The 23555-nt window shown below is 40.5% G+C and overlaps 1 protein-coding gene across 3 annotated transcripts in view; it reads right to left on the bottom strand.

The window, feature by feature from the left end:
• The window catches only part of LOC145783189 (MSL complex subunit 3-like), a 56678-nt gene that overhangs the window by 18844 nt on the left and 14279 nt on the right, over positions 1–23555 (bottom strand). The window contains exons 3-8 of one of the 3 annotated variants that reach the window (XM_082594987.1): positions 21040–21149; positions 20736–20809; positions 16978–17048; positions 8801–8986; positions 5572–5720; positions 68–202 (exon numbers count right to left, since the gene is read on the bottom strand). In XM_082594987.1, the coding sequence (XP_082451113.1) occupies positions 68–202; positions 5572–5720; positions 8801–8986; positions 16978–17048; positions 20736–20809; positions 21040–21149 (725 nt within the window). The remainder of the gene's footprint in view (positions 1–67; positions 203–5571; positions 5721–8800; positions 8987–16977; positions 17049–20735; positions 20810–21039; positions 21150–23555) is intronic. The other 2 variants (XM_082594988.1, XM_082594989.1) reach the window with 2 other exon arrangements.

The following is a 23555-nucleotide window of genomic DNA, read 5'->3' as shown; positions in this document are numbered from 1 at the left end:
AATCGGAGGACCATAACATTGTCAAAACAACTCACACACAGCAGTTTATAAATATTACAAAACAGACCCGCTACTAGGTGTCTTGATGTTAATGGCAAGAATGTCATGCTGTGCTCGTTCGTTGTCATAAAGGAGCATCTTGGGGAGAACAAAGTCGAACGTGATGCGTATGTCCTGACACACTTCTTTACACAGGTTTAAGCTGAAGAAAAAGCATAACACATATTACCTACAAGGAAGCAGAATATTTATATATTTCATAACATTGTCACAACCATGGCAATGTTTCAATGATCATTGTGCAACAAACTTCAATAATGCGCAGATAAACATAATTTCATAATTATCTGCATACTCACATGGTAGCAATTCTCCAACTATGAGAAAGCTTTTTTAATAAGCACACTGAAAACACCGATAAAATGAAGGGCGGCTTCAGATTAAGCAATTAGGTTGGTTGAAAAATAATGACTAAGTAATGTCATGTAGTGCCTTATAAAAATTTGTTCAGCTTTCTCATAATTTAAATTCTTGTTGAAACAACCAACGAACCCAAGTGTATTTAATTTAAATGCTGTATTCAGCATTACGTCCTGCAAAAGATGAAGACGCCTTCACTGATCTGGGACAGTGTCTTCATAATAAAATTTCAGTTTGGTGGAGCATATAGTTGGTATATTGGAATTAATTATGAACAGGCCCACCCAGTTTTAGCTTAGCTCAGTGAAAAGCTTATTTTTAGATGCAATACCGGGAAAATAATTCCGGCACTGTAATTTGCGTTTTCTTGGCAACCACTCGACCAATTTGAACACAATTTGGCATAGCCCCTTTTTATGGTTTAAGGGTTTTGTTTCTGGCGCTGGCTTATTGTAATACTGTTACCAAAGATGATCACAAGCTTCACTTCCCTCTCAGTCATTGCAAACTCTCAAAGAGTTAATAATCGCTCTGCAAAAAGCGTTTTCCTCATTTTCTTCCAACGTACTGCAAGCTTTTTAAGAAAAGCATTGAGAATTGCAAAATTTGAAAAAACGATTTTCTATCAAACGCGACAAACCGTGTCACAGAGAGCCCTTCACTAGTTTTGATATCAGGTAGTTTAGGCTTAATCCAGTACCAAACCTTATTGTAATTGATTCATTTATTTTTTTTATTTTAAAGATATATCTTCATTCCACGGGCATCATCACACATGAGTTTTGAGTGCAGCAGAATTTACAATGGGGTCAAAATCAGCAAAGCTCTTGATGTTGCTGACAAAATCGAGATCAAGATGTGGTAGGCCTACTGGTGTTGCAAGCGGGCAAATAAACCACCAATTAGACTATTAAAAACAAACATACAAAGTCCATAATCTTGTAATGTTTTGTATTTGGGAGTTTAAAGCGATTCCTGGTGAAATGGACTTGTGCAGTGTAGCACCCGAGAGCTTTCTCTGATGTCATGATGGCCATGACGGTGAAGAGGATAAAGTGCTATACCACTGTCTGCATGATTCTCTCCAGACACCTGACTGAGTGCTTGTAGACAGCCCTGGCTGTGCTACACATCTTCTGCTTAGGTCACCGTCCTGGGTAAGACGGGAAACTGCATCTACTCTTGCAATTACCTAGTTACTCGAATAGTTAAAGTAGTTCACTGTCATTATCATCTGTCTGTAGCCGTCATTCGATTGCGACATGCTCTGTCGCTTATCTTTAACGTACGGCTCACTCTGTATCATCTTTGCTGGTGCCTCGCTTTCTCACCAGCATGTTACACTTAATGTCGTTTCTCAAATATCTCTTGTCTATAGCGTTGACGTATTTGCTGAACAGGATTTTACTGGATTGCTACAGTTGCTTTCTTTGGACTCTTAATTTAAGTACAATAGCTCCATGTAGGTTACCCTGTCTGACTACTCTTTGCACTTTCACCAGTGGTCAATGGTCATTGTGCCCTACTATTGTGGTTATTGTAGATGCAATTCTACCATGGACGTTCGTGGCGGGCTTCTAACATTTTGTACTGATGCAAGCCGGCATGTTACTTGCATTTTCTTGTCCGCCGTTTTCTGCTCTCTTGACTTTTTCGTATTACTGCCCTTTCACCCCGTTAGCCCCCGTTAACCACCACCACAAGATCTCTGCCTTCTCAAACGGGCACCCCCGCTGACTGAAATCAAGACACCCATTCGTGCCAGCCGCTCGGCTTCTGATCAACGAAGCTGATGAACAAGACATCTCTGCGGCTACTTGGGCGGACCATAAATGGAATTCTGAATGGAAGTCAAGCACCACCAGACTCCATTCATTCATCCCCGACGCCGACACACGCCCCATCGGCCTGACACTACAGAGACGGGCGTGGGTGCGCCTCAACCGTCTCCGTACGGGCGTCGGGCTTTTCCGCTCAACCATGCACCAATGGGGAATGGCTTCTTCCTCCTCCTGTGAATGTGGTGCCGAGGAACAGACCGCAGACCACATCATCAATGACTGTACCATCTTCAAACCACCTAACGGAGTGGAAGGTCTGCGCGTCATGGATGATGAAACTAAAGACTGGCTGCTCTCTAGCAGCCTTCCAGTGTAGTCCGGGAACATCGTGAATCTGGGGTGGTAAAAGGATAGACCCTCGGCCCCAGAAGCTCAGACGACGACGACGACCCCGTTAGCCTGATGTAAGCCGGCATGTTACTTGTAATTCACTTTGCCACCGCATTCAGCCATGGTGGCCTTGCTCCCCTAGTCATAGGCGTCGAAATAGGGTGGGCCGGGTGGGCGACGCCCACCCTGCCGTGAAACGAGGGTGGGCAAAATATGTTTCGCCCACCTTGTTTTCATGACACTTATGAAGTGTTCGTTACAATTATTTCTGTTTTTCTTAAACGCTGGATTATCCAACCAACTGCAGCGCAACTTCTTGTTTTACGCTATGTCTCTCGCTAAATATCCGACAGAACAAAGCAATTCCGCAACAACGCTGCGTTGAAAAAAGGGTACTCACTGCACTGTTGTTGTTACGGCAACTGCCAGAGCTGGCAATTCCTGGTGAAAGAAAGCCACGTTTGATCTTTTCTCCGAATGGTCTCACTTTCGTTACGTCACAATCAAACTTCAGTTTCCGGTCAGCGTAAGGGAATGTGAATATGACATCATAATGAACATGACAATAAAATAACAGATACAAACTAAAGACGTACTGAAACAATCGCTTTAACAAATCAAAATGCGGCAAATCCGAAGGCGCCACTTTAAAGATGACAGGTCACGAGTCACGCGCTTTTTAGGTCGCAAAGGAAAACATAAAAGAAGTTTGCTTAGTTTAGCAGCGCTCATAAGATCGCAAGGTGCAAGAAAGAAAACATCCAACCTATTAAAGCTTAATTGCTGCAGCGACGCTAAACGCAGTCTTTGTGAGAAAGACTAACCACACTCTTCGAAATTACCGTCGGCAATTGCCGAGGTGATTGTAAGGACCACAAGATTACAAGAAAAAACTAATTTTCTTAGACTACACCAGACTAGGATGTTGATTCAATCTTACTATTGCTGGATGTTTTATTTGGGTTACTTCCTACTTCGCCGGCGCTTAGACACGTGCCCAGCTGGGAGAATCTTTTATAGAAATATCACCCTATTTGCATTGATTTAACTCCAGTAGACGTCAAATTATTGTAAGCATCTACTCCTTGTTGCGCCTGCGCCTTTCCGTTATCTCGTCCAGCTGATACAGCATCTGATGATACCGATTCTGACTAGTTCATCACAGACTTTGTGTTGCTCGCAGTGTCCCAATTGTGCCGAAATTATGTTGGCTTATAAGCTTACGTAAATCGAGGCAATCTTCTCGCAGGGAGCTCTTGATATGTTACCTGTACCTGGTTGAGCACTTAACGTTATTTTATGATAATTCAACGTCGCTAGATGTCGAATTAATGTAAAACAAATGTAAATTTCTTATTGAGCATTGTTGTTACGCAATATAACCTGCCGGGAAAATTAAATCGATTTGTGCTGACTCGAATGTTGAATCAACCCAAAATTAACTTACTTTATCCCTCCCCGTGAGTTTTTTAACGTGGATTACCGGAACAGCGTGCGTATCGCGTTGCTCGCTTTATCACTACTTTTGGTATTATTACATCACAACAAATCAAACAATGCGTTCGTGATAGACTAGGCTACTCTAGTATATTTTTCGCTTCTCGTTTTACATGTTTTAGTACAATCTTTTCCTACTAAAGGTGCGTCTACACGAGAAAGTGTTCTTGCTTAGAAATTCTTGCTTAAGCTAGTTTTTAAGCTCGTTTCGTCTACACTCACAATATTGAAAAACGATTTTGCTTGCTTGAACCGCGGTCACGTGAGTATTTCAACCGCAATGACGTCACGTTTCAAAAAGTTTGCGCCAAAGCAAGAAGTAAACCAACTGTTCTTTAACAACTAGTCGGAGTGAGCTGGCACTTTGCGTTGTTGCAGTCATTCAATGATTGTTTTCAAATGTTAACGTGTATTATTTTTGTTGTGATGGTCATGGTCAGAAATATAAGCAACTGAACTGAACTTGTGTAAAAAATGCTGCAAAATGAATAGGTTGCAAACACGCAATTTACTTCAGAAAGAAGTGTTCAGACACCTTAGTGAAGTTAAAAAGTTAGAAACAGGTGTGGCCAGAGAACACTGGGTGCATCAAATACAAAACAACAACTACAAACTTCCCAGTTGCTTGACCAGCAGCCAGACTACTGAGTGCAGACCTGAGGATTTGCCGCGAAAACATTTCTAAGCAAGAGAACTCGCTTAGGCGCTCAGTTTTTTGCTCTGGAGCGTATTTTTTCTCGCCGACTTGCTCACTCGCTTATTTGCTTAAAAGTAAGCGGCACAAAGTGCGATTATCTTAAACAAACAAGAAGTTTTGCTAGCTTAAGCAAGAAAACAGTCGTTGTGTAGACGCACCTTAAGTGTTCACAGCAATTGCCGAGGCAATTTCAACTTTTGCCGTTTGGCCTCGGCAACGTTTTTGCCGAAGTAAAAATATGCTAATTTTGAAGACTGAACCATTGCGAATTTGCAAACATATACAAAACATATTCCATGAAATCTGTTTGAAAACTCTCGCCCAACCAGAATTCTTCTTTTCTAACAAAAAATCGACGCCTATGCTCCTAGTAGTTGATGAAGTTGTTCAGTTTCGCTAAAAAATATCCTAAATTATCGAAGCAAAGGACCATCATATGGAATAATTGTGTTAAATAGATTGTAAAATAAAATTGTACATAAATAAAATTAAAATGATAATTTTACGTTTTTCATACTTGAAGTCGAGAATTTTTTCTAAAATTTTGCTTGTTACTTTCTTTTAGCCAATGTAAAAATATGGTAGGGTCGTCTAAAGTTTGGTAAAAAAGATTTATCTATACGTTTCAGGACCAAACTTTACTAAACACCAAAGTAGTCACAGTGCCAAACCAGTCACAGTGCACCACTGATTTCGAGTTGGGAAAAAGTGCACATCAGCAAAGGGTCATTCCATGTCAGTTCAAGCAGTGTGTTAGACAAATTAAACGTGAAAAAATTCACTGACTTTTTCTCGGGTGGAATAATGTCAGAAGTCTGGCTGTCGCCTTTCATCTGCTTCTCCGACGATGGAAGCTTTGCAACATGAAAAGCAAAGTATTTTGCATAGTTCTCCAATATTTGTACAATGTTCAATTTGGCAGGAAGCTCCACAAGCTGTGAAGGTAAATGATGGGAGCGCGTCAATATACAGCAATTATTGCGAGCACATGCTCACAAAGTATAGACCAGGGGTGGGCAAAGTTGTTCAAAGAGCCGCTTGCGGATAAACCATAAACACCGGCGAGCCGCAAAATCAGTTGACACAAAATAACATAACAGCAATTAAAACACAATGATTGTTTATCCATATCAGTTTTGTAATTGACTCGCTAATCTCTGAAAATTTGGTCGATAAGTTGTTAATACTGTGCGAATTAATTCTTCCAAGTATTCATTTGTCAAGGTTGCACGATGTTTTGATTTTACAAAGTTATAAATCAATCAATCGTTTTATTTTTCATCATTAACGCGTCCGGGACGAAAAAGATACTAACTACAAAAATCGATATAGACCTACCAGCAGTCCAGCACGTTAACGAACGGGAAAAGATGGCAAAACGTCTTAAAACGTGCCTGAATGAAAAAGTATGTAGTAGGCTATATATCAGTAGTTAGCAAGGCCACAAAACCCAGAAAACAAATAGCAAAAAATAAAACAAAAACAGAGAGAAGCACACATGTAGTAATGAATGACAGCCTAATGAAAAGTTATAAATTCTTATAAAAATGAATAAGTAAATTCTGGTGCTACTTCTAAGCTTCAACTAATCGCTGCTTAGCGACTTTATGAAACTTCCAATTGTTGCTCACTGAACGCAAAATGAGCCAAGGCCAGGAGAGGCACAATGTTGCTTTTGCAACGTCACAATTCCATTGTTTAACAATGGCTAGAGTAAAAGAGAGACTCCTTTTTGATCTCTGTAATGTATTTGGTGCAAACTAGATTTTGAAAAAAGTGTAAGTAACAAATGTTAATTTTTACCAACCGATTTTCGCGCCTCTATCAATGTGGCGCTCATGGCTAGAGCCATGCCTGCCATACCTTAGGTACGCCACTGCTTGGTTGAATTCGCCTGATAACATGTTTATAAAATATAAATCTTAATTTTTTTGTAATATTACGATTTAATACAAGAGCCACAAAATTTATGTTGACGAGCCGCATACTAGCAGTTTGCCCACCGTTGGTATAGACTATATAATATACCATGAATGATAACACTGGTTAATAAGAAATTTTACAAGTCGGCTGAGTGGTAAGAACGTGGGTTCAACCATTCAACACCGCTCCAGAACGCAAGGCTGTTTCTTGGCAAAGATACTTCATGGCATGCCAAAATATGGATAGCAGCTAACTCGAAGACTATATTCCCTTCGCTGTTTCCAGTTGTATCCCATCTGTGATATAGTGTACTGTATGTTGTCGCAATGGGCACAAAATAAGCCATTATAATAATTAAGAGAAATTAACAACCATTTCTAGACAATTTTGTTGTGTTGAGTTCGAATCTGGTATCAAAATTGTTTAAGATAACATTTTAGTTTTGTTTTTCAACAAATAAACATATTTTATGCAGTTAACTACCTGTGCAGAGGATTTGCACAGGATTTGGCCGAGTTCAACGATAGAGCAAGAGCTTGCGTGATGCTCTGGGCTACGGCCGTGTGACACATGATAAAGAAGAAGTTAACTACCTCCAACATACAATATAGTTATTGCAGGATTATGTTCTAAAAAATCAGGTTTCCTTTGCTCGATGATGGCTTCAAAAAATAGTGAATCTGTGTCAGCAACATGGTTTGGATTCAAGACAGTATTTAACAACTTCTTAAAAAGATTTAAGCATGAAGAGTGCAGTGAAATTGTTGAGAATATATTGAAAGCATTGTTTTGCTTGTTATTATTTTTGTTGTTAACTTTTATGATTGTTTTCAGCTCTCGAATTTTTGTTGTATGTATATACTGAAAATAATCAAATTTGTTGCTTACTGGTATCTTGAAAATTTGAAATGATAAAGAAAATCTAACTTCAGATTTGAAATTAGTGTCTCAAATTCAGTCAAGAACACTTATTTTCATTATCTGCGTCAATAAAAAACAATTTATCATTGTCCGTTCAATCGATTTTGACTCTCGGACCTCGGTCACTCTATAAATTATCTTCCTATTAGCCAACAAAAGCTCTTTTCTTTCCACAGAGATAAGAGTTAATTAAACGGACTGGTAAAGCGGCGGTCGAATACCCTTGTGGCAAGAATACGATGCGATACTGACTTGGCAGCCTCATGGGCGAAACACGGTGTCTATCGCTGTTAATTCTTGCTACAATCGGCTGCCAAGAAACATATAGTTGATTGGATGGTCGGAATGGCTAACGTGGAAGCTACACTGTCATGGTTAGCGAATCGCTCAGCCTTATGCTGATAGCCGGGAAAAACGACCCTTTTTTCACAGTTGTTTCTATTGTTGATTTTTCACTTGTGAGGGCATCAGATGAAAGTGGTTTGAGATAAAATAAAGAGTTTGACTGTCAGGATTATGGCTAAATGCTTAGGGCTCTTGAGGCAGGGTACCCCATTATCTGAAAGCAAACTGGTTGTCATTTTTGGATATCTCATAGTCAAAACCATGGGAATCAATGCAAGAAGCTAAAAAGTTTGAAATTTTTTTGGGATTTTGAATAGGTCTTCCCTGACGTGGCCTTGTTCAATTTTAAACCAAGCTGTTTCTCCGTAGCTGTAGCTTCTTGACCACGATATAATAATTTGATGAGTTAACAGGTGTTGGTGTATTGGTGTTCCCATAGCCTCCAAACATTTCCAAAGGGTGTTCAGTTGGATGGCATCAAAAGCTTTTGAGTCAATAAAACACATATAAAGATTTTTTTCTGATAAAGTATTCTCTGCTTGTTTGCATAATCCATCTTAGAAATGCAATGTGGTGAGCACCTTTGCCTTTTTTGAATCTAACCTGCTCATCTGAAATTTCTCTTTCGATAATTGTGTAATGGCCACTGGTATGAGTGATTTTCAAAACCAAAGCAAGAAATGTAAATGTTAGAAATATTAAAATAATGATTTATTTATTGTAAACAATTGCCTGGACACAAATTAACTGGTAAAGCAATTGAATGTAGGGTCACGACTTAGAGGTTAAGAATCACTGATATATAGAGTTCAAATCTTGATCCTACCATGCACTTGTTGGTAACCATCTTGGTATCCTCCTCCAAGCGCTTTTTAAGAATGACTGGAAGCTCAAACAAACTTGGTCTTTTCTGGAATCCTAAGCAAGAACTGAGATCAGCAGTAAAGACATCACCGCTGCTGAAATCATCCTGCTTATGGTCATTCGCTATTGACTTCTGACGACGACATTTCTATAATACAAATGATGGATAAACATTTGACAGTTGAACAAACGTAGGTTCCTGAGGTGTTATGCATTACATGATTACATTTGAAACAATAAACTTGAAAAAATAAAGCAAGATAAATTCTATTATGAAGACGATTAACAAAAGATAAAGATGGAAAGTTGGAAACTAAAGTTTGTAAAGTTTCTACCAAATAAGATTTGGATCCAAAAAGAATGCTTGTCTTTGTTATAATCAATATCCGTAGCCTAGACGGCAGGCTACATTATATGTCTTTGAACCAGTCTTGGACAACTAGAATTTTTTTTAGATTTTTCAAAGTTAGCTTAGTTAGTTTAGACCAGTGCTTCCCAACCGGTAGGTCGCGACCATGGCTTACTTAATACTATATTACTTTAATACGTATTACGTAAGCCATGGTCGCGACCCATTGGTGGGTCGCGAAGCTATTTCAGGTGGGTCGCGAAGCATTTCTAAATGTTACTGAAGGTTAAAACTTTCTAAAAAATACCGACATTATTATGGATGTCACAAGCCGCAGTTTGGTCTTGAACAGTACTGCGGCTTCGCCATCGCTACTCTAGCACAACTTCATTTGTTGACTTTCCATTTTCATGAATTGTGCACCCTGTTTTCTATTAGATCGGAAAATTATTGCATTATCATTACGTAACAATTATGCAGCAATGTAACAATTAGATGTGTTGTGTTGCATTAACTATTTCAGTACGTACGCCAGTAGTCATCATCATCATTTTCAGCCTGTGAGAGCCCACTGCAGAGCGTAAGCCTTCCCCTTTTCATGCCAATTTACATGATTATGAGCTAGTTGGTACCAATTGGTTGTATTGCATTGTTTGTCAATGTCGTCACTCCATCTCGACATTGACAAACAATGCAATACGCCAGTAGTAAAGATGCGATAATAAAGATGTCATATCTCATTGTGGGTCGCACAATAAAACTTGCATTAAAAGTGGGTCGCGAACTTAAAAAGGTTGGGAAGCACTGGTTTAGACAACTGATATAGCAATATTGTATCATCAAATGTCATTTTCATACAACAAAGCATTATGTAGGTTTAATTAGTTTGTTCGTTAGGGATGGACGACAAATGGCTCCTCGTGCCCCATCCTGTGAGTACCATCTGCTTTCAACCAGATGAGAAACGAAATTTGTCAACAAAGAGCCTCCACCTGGACGGCACAGCTGCAAGGGGCAATTGATAAATTCAGACGCCCCACCATTCTGCAGCTCAACATAGAAGGCTACACAACAAGCAAGACCAAAATTGTGGAGCAGCTTGCCCATACCAACCGGGCACTCGTCATCCTCCTCCAGGAGACCCACTGCACTTCTGCAGAAAGGCTAGCTATTCCCAACTACACGCTAGCCGGGTCTACCTTAAGCAGGAAGCACGGCACTGCCACGTTTGTGCATGAGAGCCTGAAGTGGACGTTTGTCGACCAATCTCCAACTGATGCCGAGATTGAGTGGGTGTGCATATGTATCTCAGACTACAACATTGTCAACATCTACAAGCCCCCACCCTCGCGAATGTTGCCACCATCCCTTCCAACGGTCCCCTCCCCCAGTCTCTACGCTGGCGACTTCAACTGCCAGCACATCGACTGGGGCTACAACAACACAAGCAGTGACGGAGAATTGCTGGCTGATTGGGCCTCTACAAACCATCTTGCCCTTCTATTCAACCCAAAGGAACCAGCCAGTTTCCACTCCGGCCACTGGGGAACAGGGAAAAACCCTGACTTGGCCTTCGCGAGTGTCGACAGCTCTCTTCCAGACAGGCGTGTGCTTGAGAAGTTCCCACGGTCCCAACACCGGCCGTCCCTCATCATCGCCCCAAAACTTGTGGCTCCTGTCCCGAGTTCACCGGTGAAGCGATGGAACTTCAAAAAAGCCGATTGGAATCAATACAGCCTCCTGACCAATGAGTCTGCTGCAAAGTTACCATCGGCTGAAACATACAACGCAGACGAGGCATACCAGGACTTCTGCAATGCCATAATAACTGCGGCAAAGGCCACAATACCACGTGGCCATCGAACCAGCTATACACCATGCTGGGACTCTGAGTGTGAAGCTCTCTATCGCTCTTACTTAAGCGCCACAAGTGGCGCTGCTTCTAACACCGCCGCCACCAGACTACTTGAGCGGCTGGACACAAAGAAGCTTGAGCGATGGAACGAAGCTGTCCAAACCATCGACTTCTCATACTCAAGCCGCAAAGCATGGAGCATCGTCAACAACCTCACTGGGCGCTCAGCAAACTCCCTTCGTCAGTGCCCTGTTTCTGCTAATGCCATCGCTTCCCAGCTAGTGCAGAACGGGGTATACAAAACAAAGGACCGCAAGGCATCCCGCCTTGTTGCCAAGGAAGTATCTGCCCTTTGGCGTGTGGAAACACCACAAGAGGAAGCAATCTCTGGAGACTTCACCCCAGAGAAATTCGCCACCGCCCTCCGCCTAGTGAAACCACACAAGTCTCCAGGGCCCGATAAGATCTGCCCTGAGCTTGTGCTCCATGCTGGCCATGCCCTAAAGTCCTGATTACGTAGATTCCTCTCTTCCTGCCTGCACCACCTCACAATCCCAACAATCTGGAGAAGAGCTTTAGTAGTTGCGATCCTTAAGCCTCACAAGCCACCAGAGGACCCAAGGAGTTATCGTCCAATATCCCTCCTCTGTGTTCCTTTCAAGATCCTCGAAAGACTGATCTACGCACGCGTCAACCCAATCATCGACTCGCTCCTTCCAAAAGAGCAAGCTGGGTTTCGGCGTGGAAAATCCACCGTAGATCAGGTCACACTCTTAACCCAAGATATCGAGGATTGCTTTGAGGCAAAAAAGAAGGCCGGCGCTGTTTTTCTAGATCTTACAGCTGCCTATGACACCGTATGGCATCGCTGCCTTACTTGCAAGCTGCTTCGCCTGCTTCCTGACCGACATATGGTTCATATGATTATGGAACTTGTCAGGAATTGAAGCTTTACCCTCACCACCGGTAGCTCACGACGAAGCAGACTAAGACGCCTGAAAAACGGCGTCCCACAGGGATCGGTCCTGGCTCCACTTCTTTTCAACATCTACACCCACAACCTGCCAACTACGGTTTCCGCAAAATATGCTTATGCGGACGACCTGGCAATTCTCTACTCCGCAAAGTCGTGGGAAAATTTAGAAGACACCTTGAGCCAGGACATGAAAACTCTCTCAGCCTATCTCCAGAACTGGCGACTGAAACTCAGCAAAACCAAAACTGTGGCAGCAGCTTTCCACCTCCATAATCAGGAAGCTGATCGTGAGCTACACGTCCATAACAACGGAAAATCTCTGTCCTTCTACCCCGAACCAAGATATCTTGGGGAGACACTGGACAGATCGCTCACATACCGCCACCATTTGGTGTCACTGCGCAAGAAACTCACATCCCGCGCTGCGCTACTCAAGCGCCTGGCAGGCTCTAGCTGGGGGGCGAGGGCTGACACTTTGCCTTTAGCAGCCTTAGCCCTTGTCTACTCTTCAGCAGAGTACTGTGCACCTGTTTGGTGCCGCAGTGCTCACTGCCATAACATCGACACTGCCATAAACAGCGCCCTGCGCACAGTGACCAGATGCCTGCGTCCCACACCACTGGACAATCTCCCCATTCTCGCTGGCATCCAACCCGCTGAGCTTCGTCGCGAAGAAACCACTCTGTCCCTCGGTCGACGGGCACTGGAGCCTAACCACATTCTCCACCACAAGATCTCTGCTCTCCCAAACGAGCACCCCCGTCGACTGAAATCAAGACACCCATTCACCCTCAACTTCTTATCAACGAAGCTGATGTACAAGACATCTCTGCGGCTGCTTGGGCGAACCATAAATGGAATTCTGAAGGAAAGTCAACCGCCACCAGACTCTATTCGTTCATCCCCGACGCCGACACACGCCCCATCGGTCTAACACTACCAAGACAGGCATGGGTGCGCCTTAACCGTCTCTGTACGGGCGTCCGGCTTTTCCGCTCAACCATGCACCAATGGGGAATGGCCTCTTCCTCCTCCTGTGAATGTGGTGCCGAGGAACAGACCGCAGACCACATTATCAATGACTGCTCCATCTTCAAACCACCTAACGGAGTGGAAGGTCTGCGTGTCATGGATGATGAAACCAAAGACTGGCTGCTCTCTAGTAGCCTTCCAGTGTAGTCCGGGAACATCGTGAATCTGGGGTGGTAAAAGGATAGACCCTCGGCCCCAGACGCTCACACGACGACGAATTAGTTTGTTGTATACAGATCATGAAATATCAAAAGTTGGGCTGTATAACTTATCGTATAACCATCACAAACTAGCACATCCAAAAAAATCATAAATCACAGCTATGTTGGTGTCAAGGATGAAACTGACGTCTTGAGTTTTACACCTAGGTCAAGTCTGGTTCGAGGTTAAAGGTAGACACTGGACAAGCATAAAATATCACGTTGATGGGAGTCGCTCAACTTTAATCTCAAGCGATTCTTGTTTAAGTTCATAACCGAAAACGTCTGCTCACACAAATATGATTAACCGAACAAACTTAACATTTTTTAGCAAACTTTCGTATTTCTGGAAATTTATTTTTATCTAACTGTTGATAAAAAGGCGCGAGAGAAAGATGTCGCTGTCCGCTTCGCAGAGAAGCTCAGTTAGCAGCGGTTGCTGAATTTACTAGCAAGAAAATTAGAAAATGAATGAATGCTCAACTGTATCACTCATTGCAACACTCTCAAGCAATAATAGTTGATTTGATTCTGTGATTATGACGCAACAATGATTTTTCTCGCCTGGTTTTGTCGCTGCAATTCGCGCACACTAAGGCAATATATAACCATAACGCAAAACTAATGTTACTAAACTGTATCACAATCTAAAAAAAAATCATTTTTACAAAGAGCAAAGTCTCTTCTCCTGCTTTCTCTTCTCTTATTCTATCTTCTCTTTTCTTTTCTCTATGTTACATTAGTTTACCTTCAAATTCTCTTTTGCATATATTATTTCATATCGTTGCGACATCTCGCACTGTTGAAATGATGTCAAAATGGAGTTCAGTAGTGTTTTGAACGTCTCTAAGTCTCAATATTGCTTTCATCATAAATCGAGTAACAAAGCAATATTAATTAAGTTTGGTGGCATTGCAAATTTAAAAATTTATTAAAAAAAAACTGTTTTATAGATAGATAATATATATATTTTAAAGTTTCAACGTGACCAAGCCATCTCATTGTGCCCAATTGGAGGACTTTGCCAATATCTCTAATAATAAGCCTGGATAAAAGAATCTCAAACTGAATGTTGTCTTTAAGCTTGACCAGGCAGGTCCATCTTACCATCGCCCCGTCAATACGCTGTAGGCATTTGATGGTTTAAAATAATAAAAAATTAAAATATAATTGTTTGTATGGATGTTTCTTCAAAACTTTTCTTCCAAATTAATCTTATTTCTTGAATGTCGAATCTACAGTGAAGAAACTTATTAGTTTGTTTTTTTATTCTATTGAATTTTACATGTTATATTTCTTTACTAGTAATTACGTAGTAATCGATTAAATCTAATTTGTTTAATTGCTCCCATGGTGGCATAACATGCATTGTTACACCACAATACCTTAAACTTGAAACTTTTGAAGAATTTTATTATTATTTTTGCTCTTGACATGATCACACTGAGGATGCTGTGATAGCGAAATCGATCTGTGATTACAAAAATGAGGCTGGTAAACTGTTTGTTGCGTTGAGTAACAAGACTGTACTAAGTTAAAACCTAGTGGCAGTTTAGAATAAAACCTGGGTTTTAGCGTTATACAGGGTGACCCAAAAAAAAACGGGCCCCGCGTACACTTTATGTCATATCTCCTTTATTTCTTCACCGATTGCCTTTATTTTATAGGACATGGCAGAATCAACGACCGTGAGTACACCAAGACCCCAGTGGGAGTTGGGACAAAGAATACACTGTGTTAAATTTTACTACAAGACAAGCTCGTTTAAGAAAACCCAGCACAGTTTCATGCATCAGTTTGAATGTGAAAAGACTCCATCCAAACGCAGAATTCAGAACTGGGTGGACCACTTCGAGAAGTATGGGACCGTGGAGAACTTCAACACTGCCAGTGAAAACCGTCCAGGCCACTCGGGACGTCCCAAGAAGCGGACAGCCGAGCTGGTCAAAAGTGTGAGGGAGTCTCTTCAGCAGAGTCTGAAACGCTCTGTGCGTAAACGAAGTCAGTCTCTCGGTATGTCCCGTGAGACTTGCAGGAGAGTGCTGGTGAACGATATCAGGGCTTGCCACTCATACAGAATACAGACGATGCAGACCCTTATAGCCTCAGACAAGAAGCAGAGTAGCGCTATGGCAGTCAAGATGCTCGAGAAGATCGAGGGGCACTAGGTTTCCTTAACCTCCTTTAATCCTCAGATGAAGCCCACTTCCATGTTGATGGAAAGGCGAACTCCAAGACAAATGTCTTCTGGGGGTCCTCCAGACCCACTGAAGTAGCCACCAAGCCCCTGCAGTGCCCTGCACTCTCCTAAGCGCACAGTGTGGGCTGCAATCTCGGCCAGAGGCATCATCGGACCAATCTTCATCGAAGAATCTGCCGCAGCAGTGACAGTCACCAAGGAGCGGTATGTGGAAGTCCTCAAAACCTGCAAGAGTGAGCTCCAGACCCTCTACCCGTCACTCATGAGCAAGTTCTGGTTCCAGCAAGACGGGAAAAGTTCTCACACCTCAAACCTGTCCCGAGATTGGCTGAAAGAGAACTTCGGAGGCCGAGTGATCAGTCTCAAGACTGATTTTGAGTGGGCACCCCATAGCCCGGACCTAAGCCCCCAGATTTTTTTCCTTTGGGGCTATCTTAAGGACAGAGTGTACGCAGGGAAACCCAGAACAATCGCGGAACTCAAGGAATCCATCAGGGAGGACATGAGAGCCATTCCCAAGTCAGTCTGTAAGAACGTCATGGACAACTTCGCGCTGCGCCTCAAGAAATGCACGGAGGTAATTGGAGGCCATCTAGAACACATGCTGTAGAACGGAGAAAAAAAGGCCAAAGACCCTAGTGTTTTGATGTGATGTTTTGAACATAATAAACTAGTTATAACCAAAGTTTTATTTCATTCGGACAAAACACTAAGAAACGGGGCCTAATTAGAGTTGGGGCCCGTTTTTTTTTTGGGTCACCCTGTATGACTTGGAATTCTTTCAGTTAGTTCCTTTGTTAGACTGTCAGTTGACAACATAAACCGTTTCGTTTGCATGGGTAAGGAAAAAAATAAATTTAAAGAAATAATCAAATAAATAGTCTCCAAAAAATGCTGTCTTCAAATGAAAAATGCTCTCAAGACCACTTACACCAAAAACTAAGCGTTTACCTTAGTTTCGAAATCTTTGGTCTCAGAAACATACAATTAGATATTTTGTTCAGAAAATTTGAGGCATTTTTTTTATTTTAGATCAATTTTGTAAAACACTAAACTGCACAATGGCGCCACTAGTGGTGAGAATGCAAATTTTCAATATGCGTTTATTCAAAAAACAAATCAAATAGAAAAAAAAATTAAACTGCATTTCATTGTGTAAACTGCATTCTTAATCATTTCTTTGCTTCTTTAAACTATCCCAAAATAATAATCTGTGAGGTAAAGGTTTTCAATTTTCTTGGAAGTGGTTAAACTATAATGGAATGACCCAACAGTAAATTTGAAAAGTGTAGAAAATGCCGTTTAAAATAAACTTGACCGACTGACCGTCTTACATTTTTCCAGCTTCCAACAGGAGTTGTGATTCTTATCAAGTCAATCAGGCTTCCAAATAAAAACAATTGCCTCTGGTGTGCGACAACTGTGACTCTTTAACTTTGTGCCGTAATGAAGACTGATATATTATTGTATGAAGTGTTGTTAGATTATACCAAAATGATGCCACCTTAACAGTATGATTCATCTTACAATGGCAAGAGAAAGATGCTTCCCGTTCCTTTTTGTGATTGAACTTTCCTCCTCAGCACTGGTATCAGAATCTTAAAAAAAGAATTGCGTTGAAAGCATGGCACAGTGTTTCTTAAAGATTTGCCTCAGGGCACACATGTAAAATTGTAGATCTGTCAAAATGTGGAAGCGCATCGAGTGCAATATTTTGAGTATTTCTTTCGAATTGCTTCATTTGCTTGCAACATTTTATTACATAGGCCTTATCATTATCTTTAAAGTAGGCTACTGTATGCTCAAAGATATAAGCCTAAAGACAAAAATTATAAAAAGTAGGCCCACAGTCTTTAATATTGCAATAATTTCAAATTATGAAAATACAGCACAACCTTTGATTGAAAAACAAATAGGGTCTGACTTCAACAAAATACCACAACATTTTTATTAACTAAACTACCCACTACCCAGCAAACAGAAATACCAAACTCATACAATCTGAAAATAGTAAATATTGTGAACGTGATGTGTTCAACCAATTGACAGCCAACCTTCGACTCGAAGATGGCACATGATGAAAAACATGATTTTGATTCAATAAATGTTAGAAAATGTTCATATGAGCAAACCTCGGCTCATAATTGGCAAATATAAACACAAAATGACACAAACATAACACATTACGACATTTACTAGGCTTCTGCATGCAAAAAGGTAACTTGTGAGCTTTGTTTGTCCTTATTACAAATATTACAATGACTTAAATTGTTTGGATCGCGAAAATGCTGACCCAGCACTTGCAACAAAGTGGTTTAAAAAGCTTAAAGGCCTACTAAGTGAAAATTTCAAACGGGAATTAAGCATTAAAATGTGTAAACTGAACATTCAAGAATACATTTCAAGAAAAATTACCGAAAAAAAATTGTTTTCAATGGCGCTGGCAAGGCCCAAAGTCCAATGTTTCATTTATTTTCATTTTTTTCAAAATAACCAAAAGTGCAAACAATGCTCGAGAATACGTCACAAAAGACAGCAATAACAAAAGCCACGTTATAGGGTTGTAAATGGGTGGAAAGTTTCCGGAAATTTTGAAAACTTTCCTGGGAACTTTCCGGGAATTTTGAAGGACCCGGGAATATTGGAAATTTTCATTTGGCATTTGTTATGTTTAAAACATTTGTTAAATGTTTCATCAATTAGAAAAAATATCAAAAACCTATCTTAAGCATTTCTTATTTTCTTTAATTATATAAACACTAATTTGGTGTTAATTAAGAATAAGGCTTATGCACACACTGTTTCAATATTTAAAAAAATACTGATCATATTTGGGAACGCTCACACCAAGGTCGGCAATAGGCTCGCAAATGAAAGGGTGAAAAAACTAGTATCAGTCAGGTCAAACTTGGCATTGTTTGAGCCGTGTGAAGACAAGTCAACTCAAATTGAAGTTGACTCTAAAGTCAATGATGCTGCCAGAACGGTCATTAGTGCATCATCTGAAGAAGCCGAGCAGGAGGAGATGCTAACTGGCAGCAACTACAACAGGGTTACTCAACTAATCTTAACAAAGGTCCAGTTTGACAAGTTGAATATTTTTAGTGGTCCGGTGAATAAGTTATTTCACACGCAACCACAAAAGTTAAACTATCTGGGAGTGACCATTGGGGAATCTGGGAGTCGAAGCTTCCCAGCAACTAGGATAATAACAGTAAAAATTGCTTCATCCCAGTAGAAATCTGTTTAAAGAAGCCCTGAAACGTGGCAATGAGGTTATTCTTCCAAAAGCTCAAGGTCCACCATCAACACCCAGATGGTCCAGATTCGGACCGCGATCCGCCAGTTGAGTAGCCCTGAACTAGAACAACGACTTTGTAACTGACTCAGTTTTGTTTTTCTTTCTAAAAAAATAGATTGGTGGCGATTCCTTTTTGGAGTTATTAAACTAAACCATGTGTTTGTATGTTCTTAAGTATTTTAGTTATACATAGTACTATTATTCCAAACAGTATAAGGCCATTATTTTCCTGTTTCAACATCAAATTAAGATTGTTTTAAAAGCTTTCGAAAATTCCCCAAAATTCCGTTTAATTCCCAAAATTTCCATGGAAAGTTTCGGCTCTGAAAATTCCCGGGAATTTTGCAACCCTACCATGTTACCACATCTGATGTTTTGAACAAACTGTCTGATGTTTTGATGTTGAAATCTGATGTTTTAATGTACTGTACATACATACATAGCCTACAGTCAAATCGCCCGCAGTAACAGTTATTGCGAGATCAGCTGATTGCTAGTCTCTAGTGACGCAGACTGTACAGTCGCACGCTTCGCTGCTCAAGCCCAATCTCTTTTTGAAAGCTCTGACAAAAGCACGCGCGCAATGGTGGTCAGACCGCAATGGGGCAAAATTTTATTGAAAATCGTTTTATGGTAGCATGTTAAACAGAAAGAACGTGGAAAATCGCCAAGTCAAGTTTTTCCTTTAGTATCCCTTTAATGTGCCTAATTTCCCTTTAATTTGTGCCTAATGTCCCTTTAATGTGCCTAATTTAGTATCCCTTTAAAGAGTAATGCCTCAACCTTTGTAAGTTTATATTTGCAAAAGTAGCTTATTTTATCGGATTTTAGTAAGGTTTTGTAAACATTTATTGCAGATTACGTGTGAGAAAATACATATATATTATAATATACACAACAATCATGATCATTATATGACAGTAAAGTTTGGCTGATATTGCATGCATTTCTAGTACCATACGGAAACAATGGGAGCAAGTCTTTTAGGCGCTGGTCTAATAGGCGCGCACACTGTGGCGTCTGGATATTTAGGTGCGGAGCAATGTGGCGCCCGGTCATTTAAGTGCTATTACTAATAAAGTCTGTAGATTGTATCAGCTTGGCAGAAAATTATATCATGGCTGCCGTGTGTGAAGCTGCTTAAACCGGCAATGCTTTTCACACAAAATGTTATATTGAACAGAAAAATATATTGTTGTTTTATTGATTTATTATTGTTTTGTTTGTTGTTAGTCCAAGTTTGCGTTGGTGAAAGCTTTATCAATAAATTATTCAAGCTTCCGAACATTATTGAGTTCATTTTTAGTTAACTTTTTTGCGACCACGGACGTATACACTCGCCTTGGGATTTTTGCCATGATGACCAAGGAAGTATCCCTACGTCCAAGGTTAAAAGGTAGCTTATTTCAAGCAAAAAAATGTAAATGGTGGCAAATCCATAGTCTTTGCCTGTCCTTTTTTGGCTAATTAAAAAAAAAATATTTTGGCGGTGCAGTTATCAGATGAGGACTTCTTAAAGAAGGGGACGCAGTGGATTTTTTTTCTTTCACTCATTGGAATTGGCAGTCAAAACTGACTAGGCAACCCCTTACTTTGGAATTTCTCGATGAAAAAGACTGTAGGCTAAATTACGTAAACTTTTTGCTTAAAATTATAATATAACGTTTTGTGTGAAAAAGCATTGCCGGTGTAAGCAGCTTCACTCACTGAAGCCATGACCAACAACGCACACGCATTAACAAAACAATATATTTTCCTGTTCAATATAATATTTTGTGTGAAAAGCATTGCCCTACGACCCTCCCTGCCAAGCTGATACAATCTACAGACTTCACTAGGAATAGCACTTAAATGACCGGGCGCCACAGTGCTCCGCACCTAAATATCCAGACGCCACAGTGTGCGCTCCTATTAGACCAGCGCCTAACTGTCAGCGCTTAAAAGACGTGGACCCGAAACAATAAATTAGATGAAAAATGATCACCTGATGAAGTGTCATTCTTGATCGCACTTGCCACGCCTGGAAGATGCACCTTCCTACGCCTATGATGTTTCCTCCTGAAATTGTGCTGGGATAAATGTACTTGATGACCATCATATTATCTTGCATTTTTCACAATATATTAAAACTATTTTAAATCAAAAGGCTTACAAATTTGCAACAAACATGTATTAGAATTGATTTCCCAGCAAGACAAAATTGCAGAAGCTTGACAAGAATTCTTTGAAAAGCTACATTAAATATGACAGTTCTATAAAGCATTTCAAGTATAAACTAATATATATACAATTTCTTTAAGGCTTGCTTTGCCAGCTTCCTTTGCAATTTCTTGTTTTCTTCTGTGCTTTTCAAAACAAAATGTTCATTTGCCCAACGATCCCATGCACTATTCCAACCCTAAACAACAAAGAGCAAGCTTGTAAGTCACAGTGTTTTAAGCTTGTACTGATTGATGAAATGAAACGAGTGAATTATTATCAAACCAGCATTGTATATAATCACAAGCTAGGTTTTTTTTTCAGTCATTCACAGATTTTTTTAGCAAAATGTCTTAAATAATTGAATAAAATTTGGTTAAAACGTCCGAAAAAAATATGTAAGATTTTTTGCAACACTTGTCAATTTTTTTATTTTGTAAATTTGTGATTCAAGACATATATAGACTTGGTGTTGAACGTTGATCCAATGTCTTATTATATGTGATAACGCAAACACAAAACAAAGTAACATTTCCCAAGGCGTAAACTTCCCAAAAGTGACTAGCTGACTGCAGTGGTACTTTTAAGTGTGATGCAATACTGCGTTTCCTTGGAAACTTCCAACCACTTAGTAAAGATTGATCGGTCCATTCTGTCAATCGATAGTATATGCAACATGCTGAGATAAATTATCAACTTTTAAACAAGTAGTCATACTGGTCAACCCTTTCAAATGCTATCGACCTGAATTCGATAAACAACCAAGTACATCTTTGATTGTTGATCCAATGTCTTATTGCTTGTGATAAACCCAAACATGAAAGTAACACTGTTCAAAAGTTTAACTTTTTACAAATGGCCTCTGTGCTTTCAAATCTTTTCTTTTGAGTCTTTGGTGCTTCGTACTCCCAAGGGGTACACGTACCCTTGGTTAAGAACCCCTGCATTAGAGCATAATGTGTCTTTTTGTTTCGTCATTCATACATGTTTGTATTCTCCTGTACTGTATTTTTGGTTTGTGTTATTTTGAAACATGTATTAGGGGAGCAAGTCTTGTAGGCGCAGACAGTTAGGCGCCGGTCAAATAGGCGCGCACACTGTGGCGTCAGGATATTTAGGTGCGGAACACTGTGGCGTCCATTCATTTAGGTGCTATTCCTAGTAAAGTCTGCAGATTGTAGGTAGGGCAATGCTTTTCATACAAACTGTTATTTTGAACAGAAAAATATGTCATGGCTTCCATGAGTAAAGCTGCTTAAACCGGCAATGCTTTTCACACAAAATGTTATATTGAACAGAAAAAGTTGTTAGTCCAGGTTTGCGTCGGCGAAAGCTTTATCAATAAATTTATTCAAGTTTCCAAACATGACTGAGTTCACTTTTAGTTATAACTACACTATACATCAGTAAAAAATATACCGTAGCCTATCTTCAAGCGGGTGGTAGGCTTGAGTGAAGAGTAACTTAGTTTTCCGTCAAAACCTCGTCTAGGTTTTGCCAAAGTTAAGCTGATACAATCTGCAGACTTTACTAGGAATAGCACCTAAATGAACGGGCAGGGCTGCGATTTTTTCCTTTTTCGGTGACGAGGTCACTCGACACGCGCCATCACTATTCGACAAACGCCGTGCCTTACGGAAAAAAAAAACGAAAAAAAAATTGAGAGAGGACTAAACATCGTCAGGTCGAGGAACAATCGGGGGAGGGGGGGCATCACGTGATACAATCATAAAAGTGCTGACTTACATAAACATTCTTGCGCCAGGTACTTCAAAGCAAGGTCTAAAAGCGACGCTTCACACAAGAAACTCCCAAGGCGTCAGCGCCGCCATTTTAAACACTGCGGGAGAATGCTTTGATCGAAGTTCCAACGCCTGGCATCAAACCTTTTGCAACACACGTTTCATGCTATTCGACACAACGGGTTTCTTTTATAGATGAAATAACCTAGGCTACGTTGAGTTGTCAACGTCTATGCCAGTTTGTATTTCGCCGTTTGAGCCAATTACCAATATTGCTCTGGTAAAATGACTGTTGGATACTTGCTATGAAAGTTTTTCACATGTAGAAAACAGCCTAGTTTCCGACCAGATGTTCAGAAATACAGATGAAAAAAGCCGCTATTTTTATGGAAAGGAGTTCTCTTCCAGAACATTTTGAACACTGCGGGAAAATGCTTTGATCGAAGTTCTAACGCCTGCCATCAAACATTTCGCCACACACGTTTCGTGCTATTCGACACAACCGGTTTCTTTTATAGATAAAATAACCGAAGTACAGGTAGGCTACTTTTAGTTGTCAACGTGTTTGCAAGTTTGTATTTATGTCTGACTTATGCACTTGTTGTTCCAAGATTGCAGAAATGTTTTGCAATGTGAATAAAGAATAAGTAGACAGATAAACACGGTTGCAACTCGACTTCTTTCCACTAAAAGAGTTTCTGTGATTAGGGGAAGACGGGGCAAAGCGAGACACGGGGCAAAGCGGGACATCGCGATTTCTCACGTTTTGTATTCTTCGGTTCCCTCTAACCGGAACCACTAGTCAGGCAACTATAAACTGTATTTGCTGTGGAAAAATGGCAACTGGCAGAGCACAACGCGTG

Source organism: Aplidium turbinatum, chromosome 14 (assembly GCF_918807975.1).
Source record: "Aplidium turbinatum chromosome 14, kaAplTurb1.1, whole genome shotgun sequence".
In the NCBI taxonomy this organism is placed as follows: Eukaryota; Metazoa; Chordata; class Ascidiacea; order Aplousobranchia; family Polyclinidae; genus Aplidium; species Aplidium turbinatum.
The sequence above is the reverse complement of the archived record's forward strand: the minus strand, read 5'-3'. Positions and strand labels throughout refer to the sequence as shown.